Source organism: Calonectris borealis, chromosome 15, assembly GCF_964195595.1.
Source record: "Calonectris borealis chromosome 15, bCalBor7.hap1.2, whole genome shotgun sequence".
NCBI classification, from domain to species: Eukaryota; Metazoa; Chordata; class Aves; order Procellariiformes; family Procellariidae; genus Calonectris; species Calonectris borealis.
Window position 1 is genome coordinate 5,438,224 of NC_134326.1, and position 14,038 is coordinate 5,452,261.

The following is a 14,038-nucleotide window of genomic DNA, read 5'->3' on the forward strand; positions in this document are numbered from 1 at the left end:
ATCTATGGCGTGATGGATGCTTTATTCTTGTCTATAGGGCTCTGTTGTACAGTCAAAATTTTAGCATCTGTTGCATCCAAACTGACCAAAACTAGTGGCAACAAAGCAATTACACGCAGCTGTTAGTAGCTTAGGAATTAAGAATTAAGAATCAGTACCCCTGGTCATTGATACAGTCAATACCTTAAATCTTACCCAAAAGACCTATCAGATTTCTAAACTAAAAAGCTGTAGAAAAGGAGTAGGACCCTAGCTTAAGACAAATCTACTGGGATATGTGGTAAAGGGGCCCTAGAGTATGAGAAAACTCAGTCTCTTCAGTTGTAGTTGGTCTTAGTATTGTGGCTTCCTGGTTTTCAGCAATTAATCTCAAAAAGGACACAGTGTTCTTTCATACCTTACCATTTATGGTTACAGAAAGCTTCGTAATAGGGGAACTAAGTTAGGAGTTCAGCCACAGCAAAGCAAACCCAGAGAAGTACAGGAAAGGAAAAAAAATAATAAAAATCCCTTTCAGCTCTAAGTTCCACTACTATCCCAAGTCTATCATGTAACAGAAGTTTTTTTCATCAGAGAAAGAAGCATTTCATCAAAAACAGTAAGTATATTTTTAAGCAACCGTTTTTCCTTGGGAGCATGCAATAGCTTTGGGTTTTGAGAAGTACAGTGTTTTTGGAAGCAACAATCTTTCTGAAACTGCAGCACTATGGAGGACAGCCCAGGTAGCCCACATGCTACAGAAAAGTTAAGTTGTCCTCTCTTTTGTAACTGGAATCAATCTGATAATTCTCCGTAATTATTAGCAAAGGTAACGGTAATATTTTCACAGGCAACAGAATGTTCGGAGTCTGCAGCCCATATGAGATCATAGCTTTTATTCATTTTAATGGTAAATACATCTTTACTCTTAGGAGCTTCATAGGTTTGGGTGTTCAACATTCCTTTAGAGCCTGTGCTTGTCTACCTCTAAGTTAGAGAGGAACCAGGCACTTGAACTTTTTCAGGCTTCCCTGAAACTTACATTTAAATTGATTCATTCTGTGCAGCCCTGTACTGCATAGAACCCAAAAGAAGCACTTTTGCTTCAGAAAAAAGTGAAAAAAAACTAAAACAAAAACCCCCAAAAAACTTCAGAACTGCTGAACTGAGCAAGTAACTTTTTTTTTTTTAAAAAAAGAACCACCAGGTTTAAAAGCTAACAGAATTACTCTTAAACAACTGTATAGGTTTTTAAACAAAAAAGCTAACTTCTTTCATTCACTCTAGTGTCACGTCAGGTAAACAGTTCATTAATAAAGCAAAATGATAGAGCATATTTCATAAAATAAGTATAGTTACATCATGTTACACAGTCAAAATATTGCTGCTTCAAGTTTCCAAGATAGCTGCATGAGTACATGGCAGAATTTTCTTTTCTGTGCACATTTCCATTAAGGTTCAGCATCACCTTATTCTCTAACACACACAGTATTTGTGGTCTCAGATGCACAGAATGCTTTAAATAATGGGTTCTTACCAATTTGCAATGAACAAAACTGGTGTTCCCTGGCCCCAGCACCCCTGGCAAAGGCAGACCTGTTACCAGCAAGAAATGCATATAAATGCTAGCATAGGAAATGGAGGGCAGGGAGAGAGGAAGCAAGTGCCAAAGCAAATGTAGTTTTGACCTCAGGCCTGTTGTCCAGGGTGTAGGCGGTGGGGCAGTAAATTGGAAAAGAATGAGGGCAGGATTGAAACAGAAAGGAAGATGAATCTAAGCAGTGTTAAAATACTCATGGAGACAGGTAGGCAAGTGCGAGTGATCAAACTAATTCTACTCAGAGACAGTAGTAAATATGTAAGCTGTGCAGCTCTGCCACAGTAGCATAACCAGTACAGAGCTCATATTTACAGACGTAAAGTTTACAATTGCCTTCTGGTTCCCACACAAAGCACTTGGCCAATAAACTGGCAACGAATACTGTGCTCCTCTTACACACCCAGCAAAACCAGCAATTTTTATGTTGCCCACACAAGGTGTTTTGAGAATAAAACAAGGTGACTATTAAGCTTGCGCTTGACAGGAGAAAGCAAATGGCTATTTTGTATGCAGAAGCAATAGAGATCAAAGGGTCCAGGCTCATTTAAAAACTTCTTATCACTTTGGAGATGCAGATGACTTGCATCACTCTTTTTTGGTGTGATGTAATATTAGCACTTGATGCTCATCTGAAAGCAATACATAAATGCTCACTGAAAATTCACCATATGTTGTAGTATAAACCAGCTCAAAAAAAAATGACTGGCTTACTGTTAACATTTATTCCCAACTTAAATTTGAGAGAAGGGTTTAGCACCCTTTCTTCAGTAAGCGAGCAAGAGGAATTCATCAGTGCTACCTATACTGCCATACCCCATTTAAGAGCAGCCTGGAATAGCTCGAGAGAGGGGTCCCATCCGAACTCACAGAGGTCACTGCACTGGAAACTCCTCGGGAGATGGGGAAGGAGGAGGCAGAGACTTCCAATTGAGTATCAAACATGTCTACTAATCAAAACAGGGGACTCAATTCCAAAACCTGAGCAGATGCCATCCCTAGGATTATCACCAGCAGCTGTCAATGCAGTGATTATACATTGAAATTGCACAGCTAATGTACTGTATAATTTAACTAGACCGAAGAAGAAGATTAGGGAGAGGGAACATTATCAAAAGATTTGGAGCTTATATTTTCCTAGTAATTATGGAGGCACCCCACAATCTTCAGTGCAAAAAATACATTTAGATTTGCTCTTGAAGGCCGGAATAAAACCCATGTTATTACATTTCAACATCTTCCAATCCAAATATGCTCACAGACTTCCTGGGCCAATCAAGTCCTCTGCAGTGCTTCATTTTTTCATAGATTTAACGATTTTGTCAGAGGAAACACTTAATTAGCTCTTTCAACATTTCTTCTAACATACATTGATAGAGCTAGGAGACAGAAGAGAAGAATTTTTAATCTGAAAAAAATTAACCTCTTAAACAATGGGGAAATTCCAAATAAATATGTTTTTCTACATGCATTCAGGATTCCTTTGTCTTGGGAGCCAGAAAATGCAGGATTTTCAGCACGAGAGCATAAGAATATTGATATATGAAAGGAAAAAAAATGCACATGGGGTTTCCTTCACTGACTTGGGTTTCCTCTTAAATTATTCTGCACGTGTATGAAATAGTGTTATAGATTTTTCTGGTCTTCTAAATCTCAAAACATAAAAAAATGCAGCAGGAAGTATGTATTTCAGTTTTAAGGACCACATTTACAGCTAATCTGGTGCAGCAACACAACAGTGACATGAGCACCTCTGATTTACACTGCCTGAAGACCCAGCCAGTAATTTTTTATGTTTATAGAAGCACTCAGTGAGATATTTTTAGACCAATCTTTCCTGTTACCATTCTCTGCATAATTCATATGTCCTTATTCTCTTTGGGGCAGAGCAGACATCTGAACTGGGGGAGCAGAGGCAAACAGGATCACCCAGCAGCCCACACAGAGAACCAGGGTCAGGCAGCCTGGCTGGTGTCAGGATGGGGAACAACATTGCACAAAATGCTGGGAAAACCTCTTCGCCACTTGTGAAAATTTCCAGTTTACACAAAGGAATTCCTTATGTGTCTTAAAGAGTAGTCTGGCAGTTTAAGATGATTAGGAAAGATGAGCTTACTGGTACTTCTGCTGCGTATGTGGCTGACATTCAAGCAGACTGACGGGGCAATTACATTTCTTATTAATTCTGTTAATAGTCCCACAGTTCTCGTTTTCCATGTAACAAAGGGTCTGATTACCCCACTATTTCTCAGCGTAACTGGGACAGCTATGTAAACATTATGGTTCATCTAAAACTCAAGAGATTAACAGTACTAGGCCACTAGAAGTTTTCTACAAGTCATGGTGGCAGTACCCATCTTTCAATTTTTCATTTTCCCACAAAACTAATTAAGGATTAATCACTGTTAATGTATGTAAGAATTTCTTGCTAACAATGCAGGTTTTCACTTGTTTATCATTAGCTTCCCACTGTGTTATGAGGAACTGCCACTCAGGTACCACATGGTCTCAGGGCTTGTGCTCGAGGACTGATGATGTTCTTTTATTCTATTTTCCCCTCTGACCAAGCTGCACAATAGGTAAAGGAGAGTCAGTTTAATATTAATTTGTCTTAAGGTGCTGTGTTGTACAGTGTTCCAATACTTTAAATATTTTGGAATTCTGGGGGTTTTGAAAATGTTATTTCCACTTTTCCCCCTACAGAACTAAAAGAAGCCACAGAAGTTTCCAAGGAACAGTCACTACTGATTTTACTCAAGTTTCCTTGTGGGGCGCATATGCTTCTGTGCATGGTTATACAAGCATGCAGGCACTGCATGAGCACACTGACATGCTTGATGCCAGATGTTCTATGTATAGCCCCACAGACCAAGAAAAACACAATACAGCCTTATTTAAGGGCATTAGCTCACATTCTGTATTAAACTCAAATGGCAGTAAGCAATCTTACGGCAATTTCCAATTTAAGATGCTTCTTACAACGCCAGTGAATTATACGTGGTCATCAGAAAAACAGTTCCCCTCAAAACGTTTATGCAAAATTCAAAGTGGATATTGATGTTTTATTTAAAGTGGAATTAAATATGGAACTGGACAAAATTCAGTATTCCAACAACAATAACTCCTTTTGTTCCTAAGGACACCTCAGAACAGCCTTTCATTTTGATATTATGTACTAACAACTTCAAAATATACATTTAAAAAATTCTGTAACTAGCCCCGAGTTATGCTAAATGACCAAAGCTGTTTTCCTGTCCATAGACTTCTATATTTTTATTGTTAATAACACTAACATTCAGGTGTTATAGTAGTCTAAAACCAGTAGTATTTCACTGTTCAAATACTTTTTTCCTTTGATCATTGAACAGTCAAAGTAAGGCACTTTTACTAGTGAAAAACAGAACTAATAGGAAAGAAAGCAACATTCAGATTATATTCACATTCTTTCTCTTGAGAGCTGATGGTGCCTTTATCTTGTCTTTCACCAAACTCAGCGTTGTCCCTACCCCCAGTAACACTTCACAGCTCTGCCAGCCTGGGGCAGCTGGAGACCATCTACTCATGGTTAACTTGAAGTATTTGCTAACTTTGGCTTGTGCTTGTCTTATACTGTATCTAAACTTAAGCCTTGGTATTTGCTCCGTTGCTTAGCTGAACACAGGTGGATTTAGGCAACGACCACACTGTCCTGAAGGCCAGCCAGTAAGGATACACACTAAATAGTTGCACATACCTGAAGCTGAAATCCTGAAAATCCATCAACTACTGCATGAAGCTGTGCACCATTGTCTTGCACGTGAGAACAGGACTGAAACGTGTTTCGGCATGTACGTAACATATTTTCCCTTTCTCCTTCTGCTCTGCTTTCCTCCCTTCTCCCCCAAAAAATCCACACAAATCTTGCCAGTCTCATCATTTGCCATAACTATGGTTTGCACCATGTTTTCATGAAAAAACAAAACACCGCAAACCTTCAGTAACAGCTGTCAGTGCAACAGATACTGGTGATGGGTTGAACTCTCAGGGACTGTTAAGGCTCATTTATATATTAATCCTATACATCAGTCATACTGATTTAATTGGCCTATGGATTCACAGCAATTATTTTCAGATTCTCTTTATCAAAGCATTATCAAGATAATTTAAAATGCTATTTGGCAAAGGAGTGGGGGGAAAACGTCAGTCACTCCCGAGCTCAGGTTCAGACAGCTCTGCCTAAGAGTTCCCCCGGTGTTACACCAACACCAGCACTTCACAGTTTACACTCTCCTGCTAGTGCCAGCAGCAGTCCTGACCCAGTGCTTGTGGTGAAACGATAGCAGTTTTAACTGCTGTGTTTTCTAATCCTGTTCAATTGTGTTTGATGGCATCACACTACTTCTGTCTAGAAAATGCAGCCTTTTTCTGCTATTTAATTGGACACCAAGTTTTGAGCATCCCTGAATAGGCAAGGCCAAACAACAAACATGCAGAAGTCAGAACCGGGCATCTCAAATGTTACATTTTAAATTATTTCAGCTCTTTTGAAGTAAGACAACCACATCAGACTAATACAGAAGAAAAGGCATAATGTAAAAAGGATTCCACTGTGGGAGGATTTTCCCTGCATGCAGCCTTTACCAATACACAACACAATATCTCTTACTTCAGAGAAGAAGCAACATAAAATAGACTGAATTAAGGCTGAGGACAATTGGCCTGTTAACAGAACTCTCCCAAAAAGTAATCAGGTTTTCTTACCCCATCTCCTAGCCACCACACACACACTCTTTTTAAAGTACTATATGGTAAATATCAGGAAGTAAAAAAGTCTACCAATAACAAAAAACACAGTAACTTTTTCTTTTGTTCTAGTTTTTGCAAAAGTGGGACTGTGCCTCCATGGGATACATTATATTTCAGAAACTTGTTACACAGCTGTGATACCTGTAGCCAATCCTAGTCATGTTTTCCCTCTTCTTTCTGTATTTTATTTTATACCAGAAAGAGATTGTTCAGATTTCACACCTCAAAATCATGTTGGGAAAAAAGTTGGTGACTGCACAGAAGCGAGGGGAGACAAGAGCCCTGTGCCTCGGACTGGGAATGGTCACGTGCTCCATGATGATGTACTTTTTTATTGGGATCACCGTTGTGCCATTCTACACTAAAAGGTAATAACAGTCACTTGTTTAGGAATACAAAGCTATTTCTTTTTCCTGTCAGCATCAAATACAATTATTAAAACAGTACCAAAATATATGTTAGTACCTTGTACAATAAATAAACAATATGTTCTTGAAGAGTTCATAAGAATTTAAGGCAGAAGAAATGATAAAGAAAAAGAGTGACCCAAGACATCATCAGGCATCTACAGGTAAGCACAAGAAAGAGGGAATGATCGTCTTCAGGGCTAGAATGAGAACAGACTAAACCAAAACATTTACTATGAAAACATGTAAAGTAAAAAACAACCATGCTTATCAAAGCTTGATAATGGAAAGCTGTCTTGCATAAATGAAGGGGAAAAAAAAAAGCTTTTCCATGTGCAGGAGGGTGTGTTGTTTTTAATAAAACTATAAAAACTTGAGCCACAGAAGTCATGGTAAAACTGTTCAGTCGAAAATCTGTATCTGACCTCCAAAACAACCATCATGAGAAACTAGCACCTTCAAAAGCCCAGTCTACAGTCTACAACAGCAAACATTGCAGAATACAATGAATGCTGAAGAAGTTACTATTACCCACATCTTTATTTCGTTTTGCAAGTTCTGCCTCACACTCAAAACCAATTTGCAAAAAAACAAAGTAACAAGATGAAGAATGCAGCTCAGATTTTCATGCTTTAAGATTTTGATGGAGAAAGCAAGTACACCCATCACATTCTTCTTGCTAAGAGCACCTTTAAACTCAAAAACGTTTGAAAAACATTATCTTTAAAACAGTAATTCACATTTATTTTATGTATTTTCCAGCCTCCTGATTACATTACAAAATATACTTGCATGTAAAAAGATTCGTTTCTTAAGAACTGGAGTGAGGCTATTTCTTTAATTTTTTTGCCACCAAAGTGTACTGCTTTAAGCAAAAGCTTACTGTGGTATCAGTTAATAAAAGAGTAACTTTTGAGAAAAACGGGATAAGTAACAGCAAAAAATGAACTTTTGCCAGACAAAATCCTGCTACTTATTCATGCAAAAGGTCCATGCAATAAAGAAAAGGAGAGGCAGGGGGAAAACAGGAGAACTAATCTGAGTTCTGAGAATTATTGAATGAAGTTAGTCAAAATATGTCTGAGAGATCAAAAGCTCCACTATGCTTAGCCAGATTTCAAATAATAAGGTCAAGCTTTACCAGTGTACTGTCCTTCCAAATATTTACTACCAAACATGAAAATCCATCATCATTTTTCTCTTTCTCGAATAACACTTGAAGCTGATTACAAATGGGGTTAGAATCTAACTTCAAACCACAGAATGTATAATAAATAACAACCAAAAAAGTGCTTTCCTGCACTGCTTTCTTATTGCAGCCCTTCGCCAGGCGCAGCCATCAATTCAGGGTGGGCAAAGCAGACTGCACCAGGATTGAGCAGCCACAAACCACCCATGCCACCACTCACAGCTGGCACATACAGATGCATCTCCAGCATGCAACTCGTAACAGACACTTCTAACGCATTTAAAAGCGATACCTTTTGTTTTGTTTTTTTGTAGTGTTTGGACAACAGAAACTGTGTGCAAGGTACTAAAAGCCAACATAAAGGAGAAAGTTCTCTGCCCAAACAGCGAAGGCTCAGAGGATGAGGATATCTTTCCCTATCCCTGTCTACAGGTGTGGGTTAATCTGACAGCCTCAGGACAAGAGGTTATGCTCTATCAGACTGAAGATACACTGGAAAGAAATCCTAAGGTACTCACAACACAGATTGAATAATTGCTCTCTGCTGCTAACACCTTTGAGGAGAAAGGGCGATTGTTTTTAAACCAAGCAGCAGAGTAAGAGTAGTTGTTCATTTTTTACGTGTTAAAGTCTTTACTTAGACCAAGGCATTTTTAAAATATTCCAGAAATTGCAGAGTTTGGGATTTTGTTTCAAACATTACATCAAACATTAAGTTAATACTTGTTAAGCTATTACACCAACTAAACGAGTATTTAACATTTATGAACATTTAAAAATATGTAAGTCTCTGAGTTGAAGACCAATGGTAAGAAATAGTTTATAAGCTGTGGTTTGTTCATTGCTTGTTGAATCATCACAGGAGAGACCTGAAGTTAAACACTCTCCTAAGTAAGAGCACAAATCTCAATTTTACTTCCGTTTTAGGTGTGTGATACGAAGCAGGGAAAAAAGAAAGCAAAGAATGGGGAAATGAGGGTACAGTTGGGAACATGATGCAGGTTTTAGACAGAAAAGAGAAACAAATCAGTAATTTTGGAAGATAATTACCCAGAAAACTCATTTGTCTTTGGTTTGGTCTGCAACTGTTTCTGGTCAGCATGGCAGCAGAAATCTGGACTCATGGAGAAGGCAGTGGCTCTATAGGAAGCACCTGTGTAATGCAGAGACACTGAGTATTGCGGTAGAGATCCCTTGGTCAGTCATTTTAGAGATCTCTTCCCCAGAGGATGAGTGCAGACCATGGATGGGAGAGAAACGTGGATGCACAGTATTCATTTGGCTTTAGAGATGTGGGATAGATTGGGGAAGAGGAAAAAGTAGGGTGTTATCCTTTTGTTTCTGCCAGTGTTTCTGCTTGGGAATCAGCAAAGAGCTCAACATTTTTAGGCTTGCTCCCTCACAACCAGAAGTGCTCCTACAGCTACACTGTCCCAAGGAAGGTCAGGTTCAATTCAGTTCCAAAACCATGAGTATTTCAGAGGCCTTGTTCCAGCTCAACACACTCTAAGGGGTCATAAAGTGAAATTCACATCTTGGATGCCCCAGACTGAAGCACTTTCAGAATCCAAAACAAACATGCTCGGACTACAAGTGCTCATCTTCTTACAGAAATTGTATAGATTAGAGTTTCACACAGTGCTAATCTGATAGCGTAAAACACTTAAGCTGAAGACAATTTTGCTAGCTAATGCCTATCTTCATAGTGACTATCTCAGGGAAAGCTACATACAATGAAGTGGCAAAGCAGCAATTATCTACTGTAGGTTGAAACAAGAGTCTTGTTCACTGCAAGAGGAGGTGATTTGCTGATTTCCTACCATTTGCATTACTGCAAGTAAAAGCCTTCAGGTTAGGAACCATTCCCCCTCTGCCTTGGCCAGTTTCCAGCTTATGACACCTAAGCATTATCATGTATGCAAAATAATATTGCAGAAAAGAAACTGTGATGAACAACAACAAAAATGAGTGCTTCGAAGTCTAAAGTATTTCCACTGAAGGCTAAATAACTTTGCATTATTACTACAGGTCAACACAGTTCTGTGTTACGAGGACAAGTAGGAAGCCTCCAACAGCCATGTTTTCCTCTTATTTGTCCATGAGTTACAACCAGAGGTACACAGTGAAGCAACTTTGTTTTCCTGCACACTGACAGCCAGTTGTGAATTTCTGCACAACTAACACATTTCTGCCATGGCGGTGCCTAGAAGCTCTGTAAGGAATCTGAGCTTGGCACAGTAATAATAAAGTGACAGTACCAAAGACTGCATTTCAAGCACATGTGTGTTATTGGTTTCCAACAACATTACTCCAACCTGTAAATCTGCAGACTAGGGGTGCAGACACACTGACAGAAACAGGGAAGCATGGCAAATGCGTTATGGACATAAGGAAACCAAGACGACCTCCAGGGATGCTAGCCAAACCACAGATGATTTTGTCAGTACTAGCATGCTTGTTTTATCCAATCTGACTTAACTACAAACCCTGCATTAGAGTATCCATTATAATGAATCACTGTGATTTCTTATTCCAGTGCTCGTACGTCCCAGGCAAGTTGGAGAACTCTAAAGAAGTTAAAGCACGAATAGAAACAATTGCAAGCAATTTCAAAAAATACCAGACTTTCCCATGCTACTATGACCCAGGAGGAACACAGACCAATGTAATTTTAAGCAGACTTTATCCCCCGAAAGGCCTCCTCTTTGCTTTCCTTTGGCCTACACTCATGTTTACTGGTGGATGTCTGATTATTGTTCTGGTAAAAATTAGTCAGTATGTTTCCGTTCTTTCTGCTTGGCAGTAGAAAATAAATATCTAGCACAGATGGTTACAAGACATTAAAGTGCCTTTGTTCTGCCTGTCTTTATGTGTTTTGTGACTTTTAATATACCAGGTGTCAATCCAAGGGCAGGCATTCCAGAAAACTGAATGGCACCCACTATGGATGGCAATCCATTGCATGAGGACAAAATATAAAATTGATTCCTAGGAATGCCTGCAAATACCTCATAAGAGCACAGGCTGAGTCACTATCTATTGTTTCCTTGGGTTTTCTGAGGTAGAGTTCCTTTACAGAGCTACAATTCAAGTTTACTACTAAACTCTTTTTCCACATTTTAGACAGGGTCCTAATTTTCTGTCTGGTTGAGACTAGTTGGTACCAGATCCATATACATTATTACTGGCAGACACACCCTTTATATACTTCATTACCAATACAGTATGTATTAATGGCATACTCTTCTTGTCTGTCAAGAAAAGAAGTTCTGTTACGGTCCAAAGAGATATTTGTTATCATGGATCTCTCTGCTTTTGGGGAAGGGGAGGGGGAAAACCACCCAAAACCAAAATATACACACACAGACATTACAAAGTTTGCACTCTAAACATCTAACACTAATTGTATATAATGAAATATATGCATAAACTATAGGGTATGGTAAAGAAGCTTATATTAGAAGTAAGTTTTTGTATTTAACTCAACTCTTAGCTTTGGTTTACTTTGAAACAAGTGTACCACTCAAGGAAGGCTATCTACCTGCCGTTTGCATATATTATAAAACTGTTAAGGAAGTCACTACATAAAAAATATTATTATATAGTAGAAAACATCCATGATATCTCACTAAATACAGTAATCTAATGTAACCACAGAAGTTTGCATGCTTAGCACAAAGATATTTCACAATAGACACGTTTGTTTCAAGTGCCAAGACTCTTAAGAATGCTCTGATACATGTATAGACACATGTTCTGTTCTCTGAAAATAACTGTTTCAGCCAATTTTCAGATTGCTACTGGACACAGGAGGAACATAAGATACTTCCTGCATGCTGTGTTTGACTGGCACTTAGGACACAACTAGTACAAGCTTTTTCATCACGCAGCTGATGAACCACGTAGTAGCTATCATTCACAGGAAAATTTCAGGTCTTAGATACAAATTTAAATTCATTAAATTGTAGTGGAAAAAAGTTATTCTCATTAATGTGGTACAATTCTCTACTGTTTACTGTAAAAGAGAGGAAGGCTGAAATATTAACCCATTACATGCATTTTCCCACATTACTAATGAAACAGTGTCAGAATTTCTTTTGCAAATCAAAATTAGACCAGGGTAGCACAAAATAGCAGTTATTAACATCAGCAACACTCTTTCAACATGCAACCCTGGTACCTGTTGAAGTTAATGCATTGTACGGGTACCAAAGGAGGTGAACAAGCTAGCTGTAAATAGACAGAGAGGTTTATTTCATAGGTTCTTTCAAAGCTTTACTCCAAATTTTGCTTTTCAGCAAAGAGTCTCTAGTTTGCAAACTAGAACTTGCTCTAGAGTACTTGTACTCTACATTCAGTCTAGCACATCAGCAGCCCCCACCACCTTGCTCCCCTCTCAGTTCAGTAAAGGTTAATGAAGGTTGAATGTTGCTGTTCCTTCTGGTCGTAGTCCCCATTGCCCCACTCACTCATGAGTCAGTAACTTGTCTCTGAAGAGCAGAAGCTCTTGATCTTGCTGAGCTCAGAACTCAGCATGAAGCATGAGGACCAGGAGCTCCTGCTTCAGACTCCCATCTTGGCTTCCCAAGACCACCCCCTAAAGCCACATCCTCCTCACCTCCCTGCTCATAGTTATCCCTGAGAGCAGTAGATGAAAATTTGTTCATAGTGCAAGCTGTGTTTCCAGATTTACCTCTACCAAAAATAAAACAATTTTTACATGAAAACAGTTATTTCCCTCCAACATGTACACATCGCAAGTACATGAAGAAAAACCTTACACAAATTTTATTCTCCGATAAAGTCGGATTTCTTATTTGGCCAGGAGATATTCCAAGTGAAAACAGCTGGTGCAGGGAAAAAACCACACACAAATTAAGAGACTATTGTTTTGGATTCTCACAAAACTCAGCTTCCTCTTTTGCCCAAATGAATCAGGGGATTTAAATGCAAGAAGCCAAATATTCTAAGATAGAAAACAAACACAAAAAAAACTTATAGGCAGCACAGATGTCTGTTCTTGTTTTTGAATAATGCTTTGCCCACATATAGAGTGCTGGTTACTTTCTACATTTCTGAGAAACTTTAATGTTAAAATTATAGATATTCTTTCCCCTTCACACTTTCTTTTAAAGTTGAAACTAAGTGTTTTAACAGTGTGCCAGGTTGCTGAATTACTCTCGAGCTTTTGTAAACAATTTTCTATTCTTTTTCCATCTGCAAAAGTTGTAATTCACTAGAGTGAAGTTTTAATAACACTCTCTATGCTTCTTACAGCAGCACACAAGGAAGTTATATAGCCTTTAGGGGTTTTTGTATGGTTGGGTTTTTTTTTTTAAATATTATTGGATTATACCATAAAGTCTACAATAAAATCTGATAAATAAAATGCTATTTTTCTGAGATCCAGCAAAACACTTCTTATAGGAAGTGCTTCAATACAAGCAGTGACCATTGCAGTGACAGATGGACACAACTCACTTTCTCAAGGCAGAGTAGATGATCAAGGTATATGTTACAACATTAAAACTCCTGCCAGGGGAAGAGAAGTGACAGTACAAGCAGCTGGAAATGAAATTCATACTTGAAATCTGTTTGACTACACACAGCTTTCACCAGCACTGATGCTTAGACCACAGTAATAGTGCTTGAGTCGAGGAGAAAATGCAAGGAGCACAAGAAAAATGGGGGGTAGGTTTTAGACCCTGATGAATGCTTTAGTTGTGCAGGCCCTTTATATGTCTATATGAATAATACATTTTGCTGAAACTATTAAAAGTCCTATTTTTCAAGTGCTGGGCACAGACTCTCAAAAGTAGTTTTTCTTCTTAATGCCAAGGCAGGCTTGGACATGGTGATTCTACTGTTGGAAGATGGAAAAGAGCAAAAGCTCCAGCACTATTCTTGAGGGAACCAGCATTTCTCCAAGGGGAAGGAAAAAAAAAAAAAGTTTGCAAAAGGTTGTAAAATGAAGCTTATCCCATGAGGTAGATTCACCTTTCATCAGTTTTTAATAAGATGACCTTTCTCCAACTTTAACGAGGCAGCAACAATGGCAGCTTAAGAGGAATGGGGCACTGA

At 38.6% G+C, this 14,038-nt stretch overlaps 1 protein-coding gene across 3 annotated transcripts; it reads left to right on the forward strand.

Moving 5' to 3' along the window:
- Window positions 1–353: 353 nt before the first annotated feature.
- On the forward strand, window positions 354–13,749 carry KCNMB1 (potassium calcium-activated channel subfamily M regulatory beta subunit 1). 3 transcript variants are annotated; one of them, XM_075164088.1, is made up of 6 exons: window positions 354–598; window positions 5,228–5,403; window positions 6,560–6,729; window positions 8,272–8,299; window positions 8,390–8,467; window positions 10,494–10,822. In XM_075164088.1, the coding sequence occupies exons 3-6, from the start codon at window positions 6,593–6,595 to the stop codon at window positions 10,761–10,763; spliced, it is 513 nt and encodes a 170-aa protein (XP_075020189.1). In that variant the 5' UTR covers window positions 354–598; window positions 5,228–5,403; window positions 6,560–6,592; the 3' UTR covers window positions 10,764–10,822. The 3 variants fall into 3 exon arrangements, with proteins under 3 accessions (XP_075020189.1, XP_075020187.1, XP_075020188.1); XM_075164087.1 differs by having other exon boundaries at window positions 373–598; window positions 8,272–8,467; window positions 10,494–13,749; XM_075164086.1 differs by lacking the exon at window positions 5,228–5,403 and having other exon boundaries at window positions 372–598; window positions 8,272–8,467.
- The last annotated feature ends 289 nt before the right edge of the window (window positions 13,750–14,038 follow it).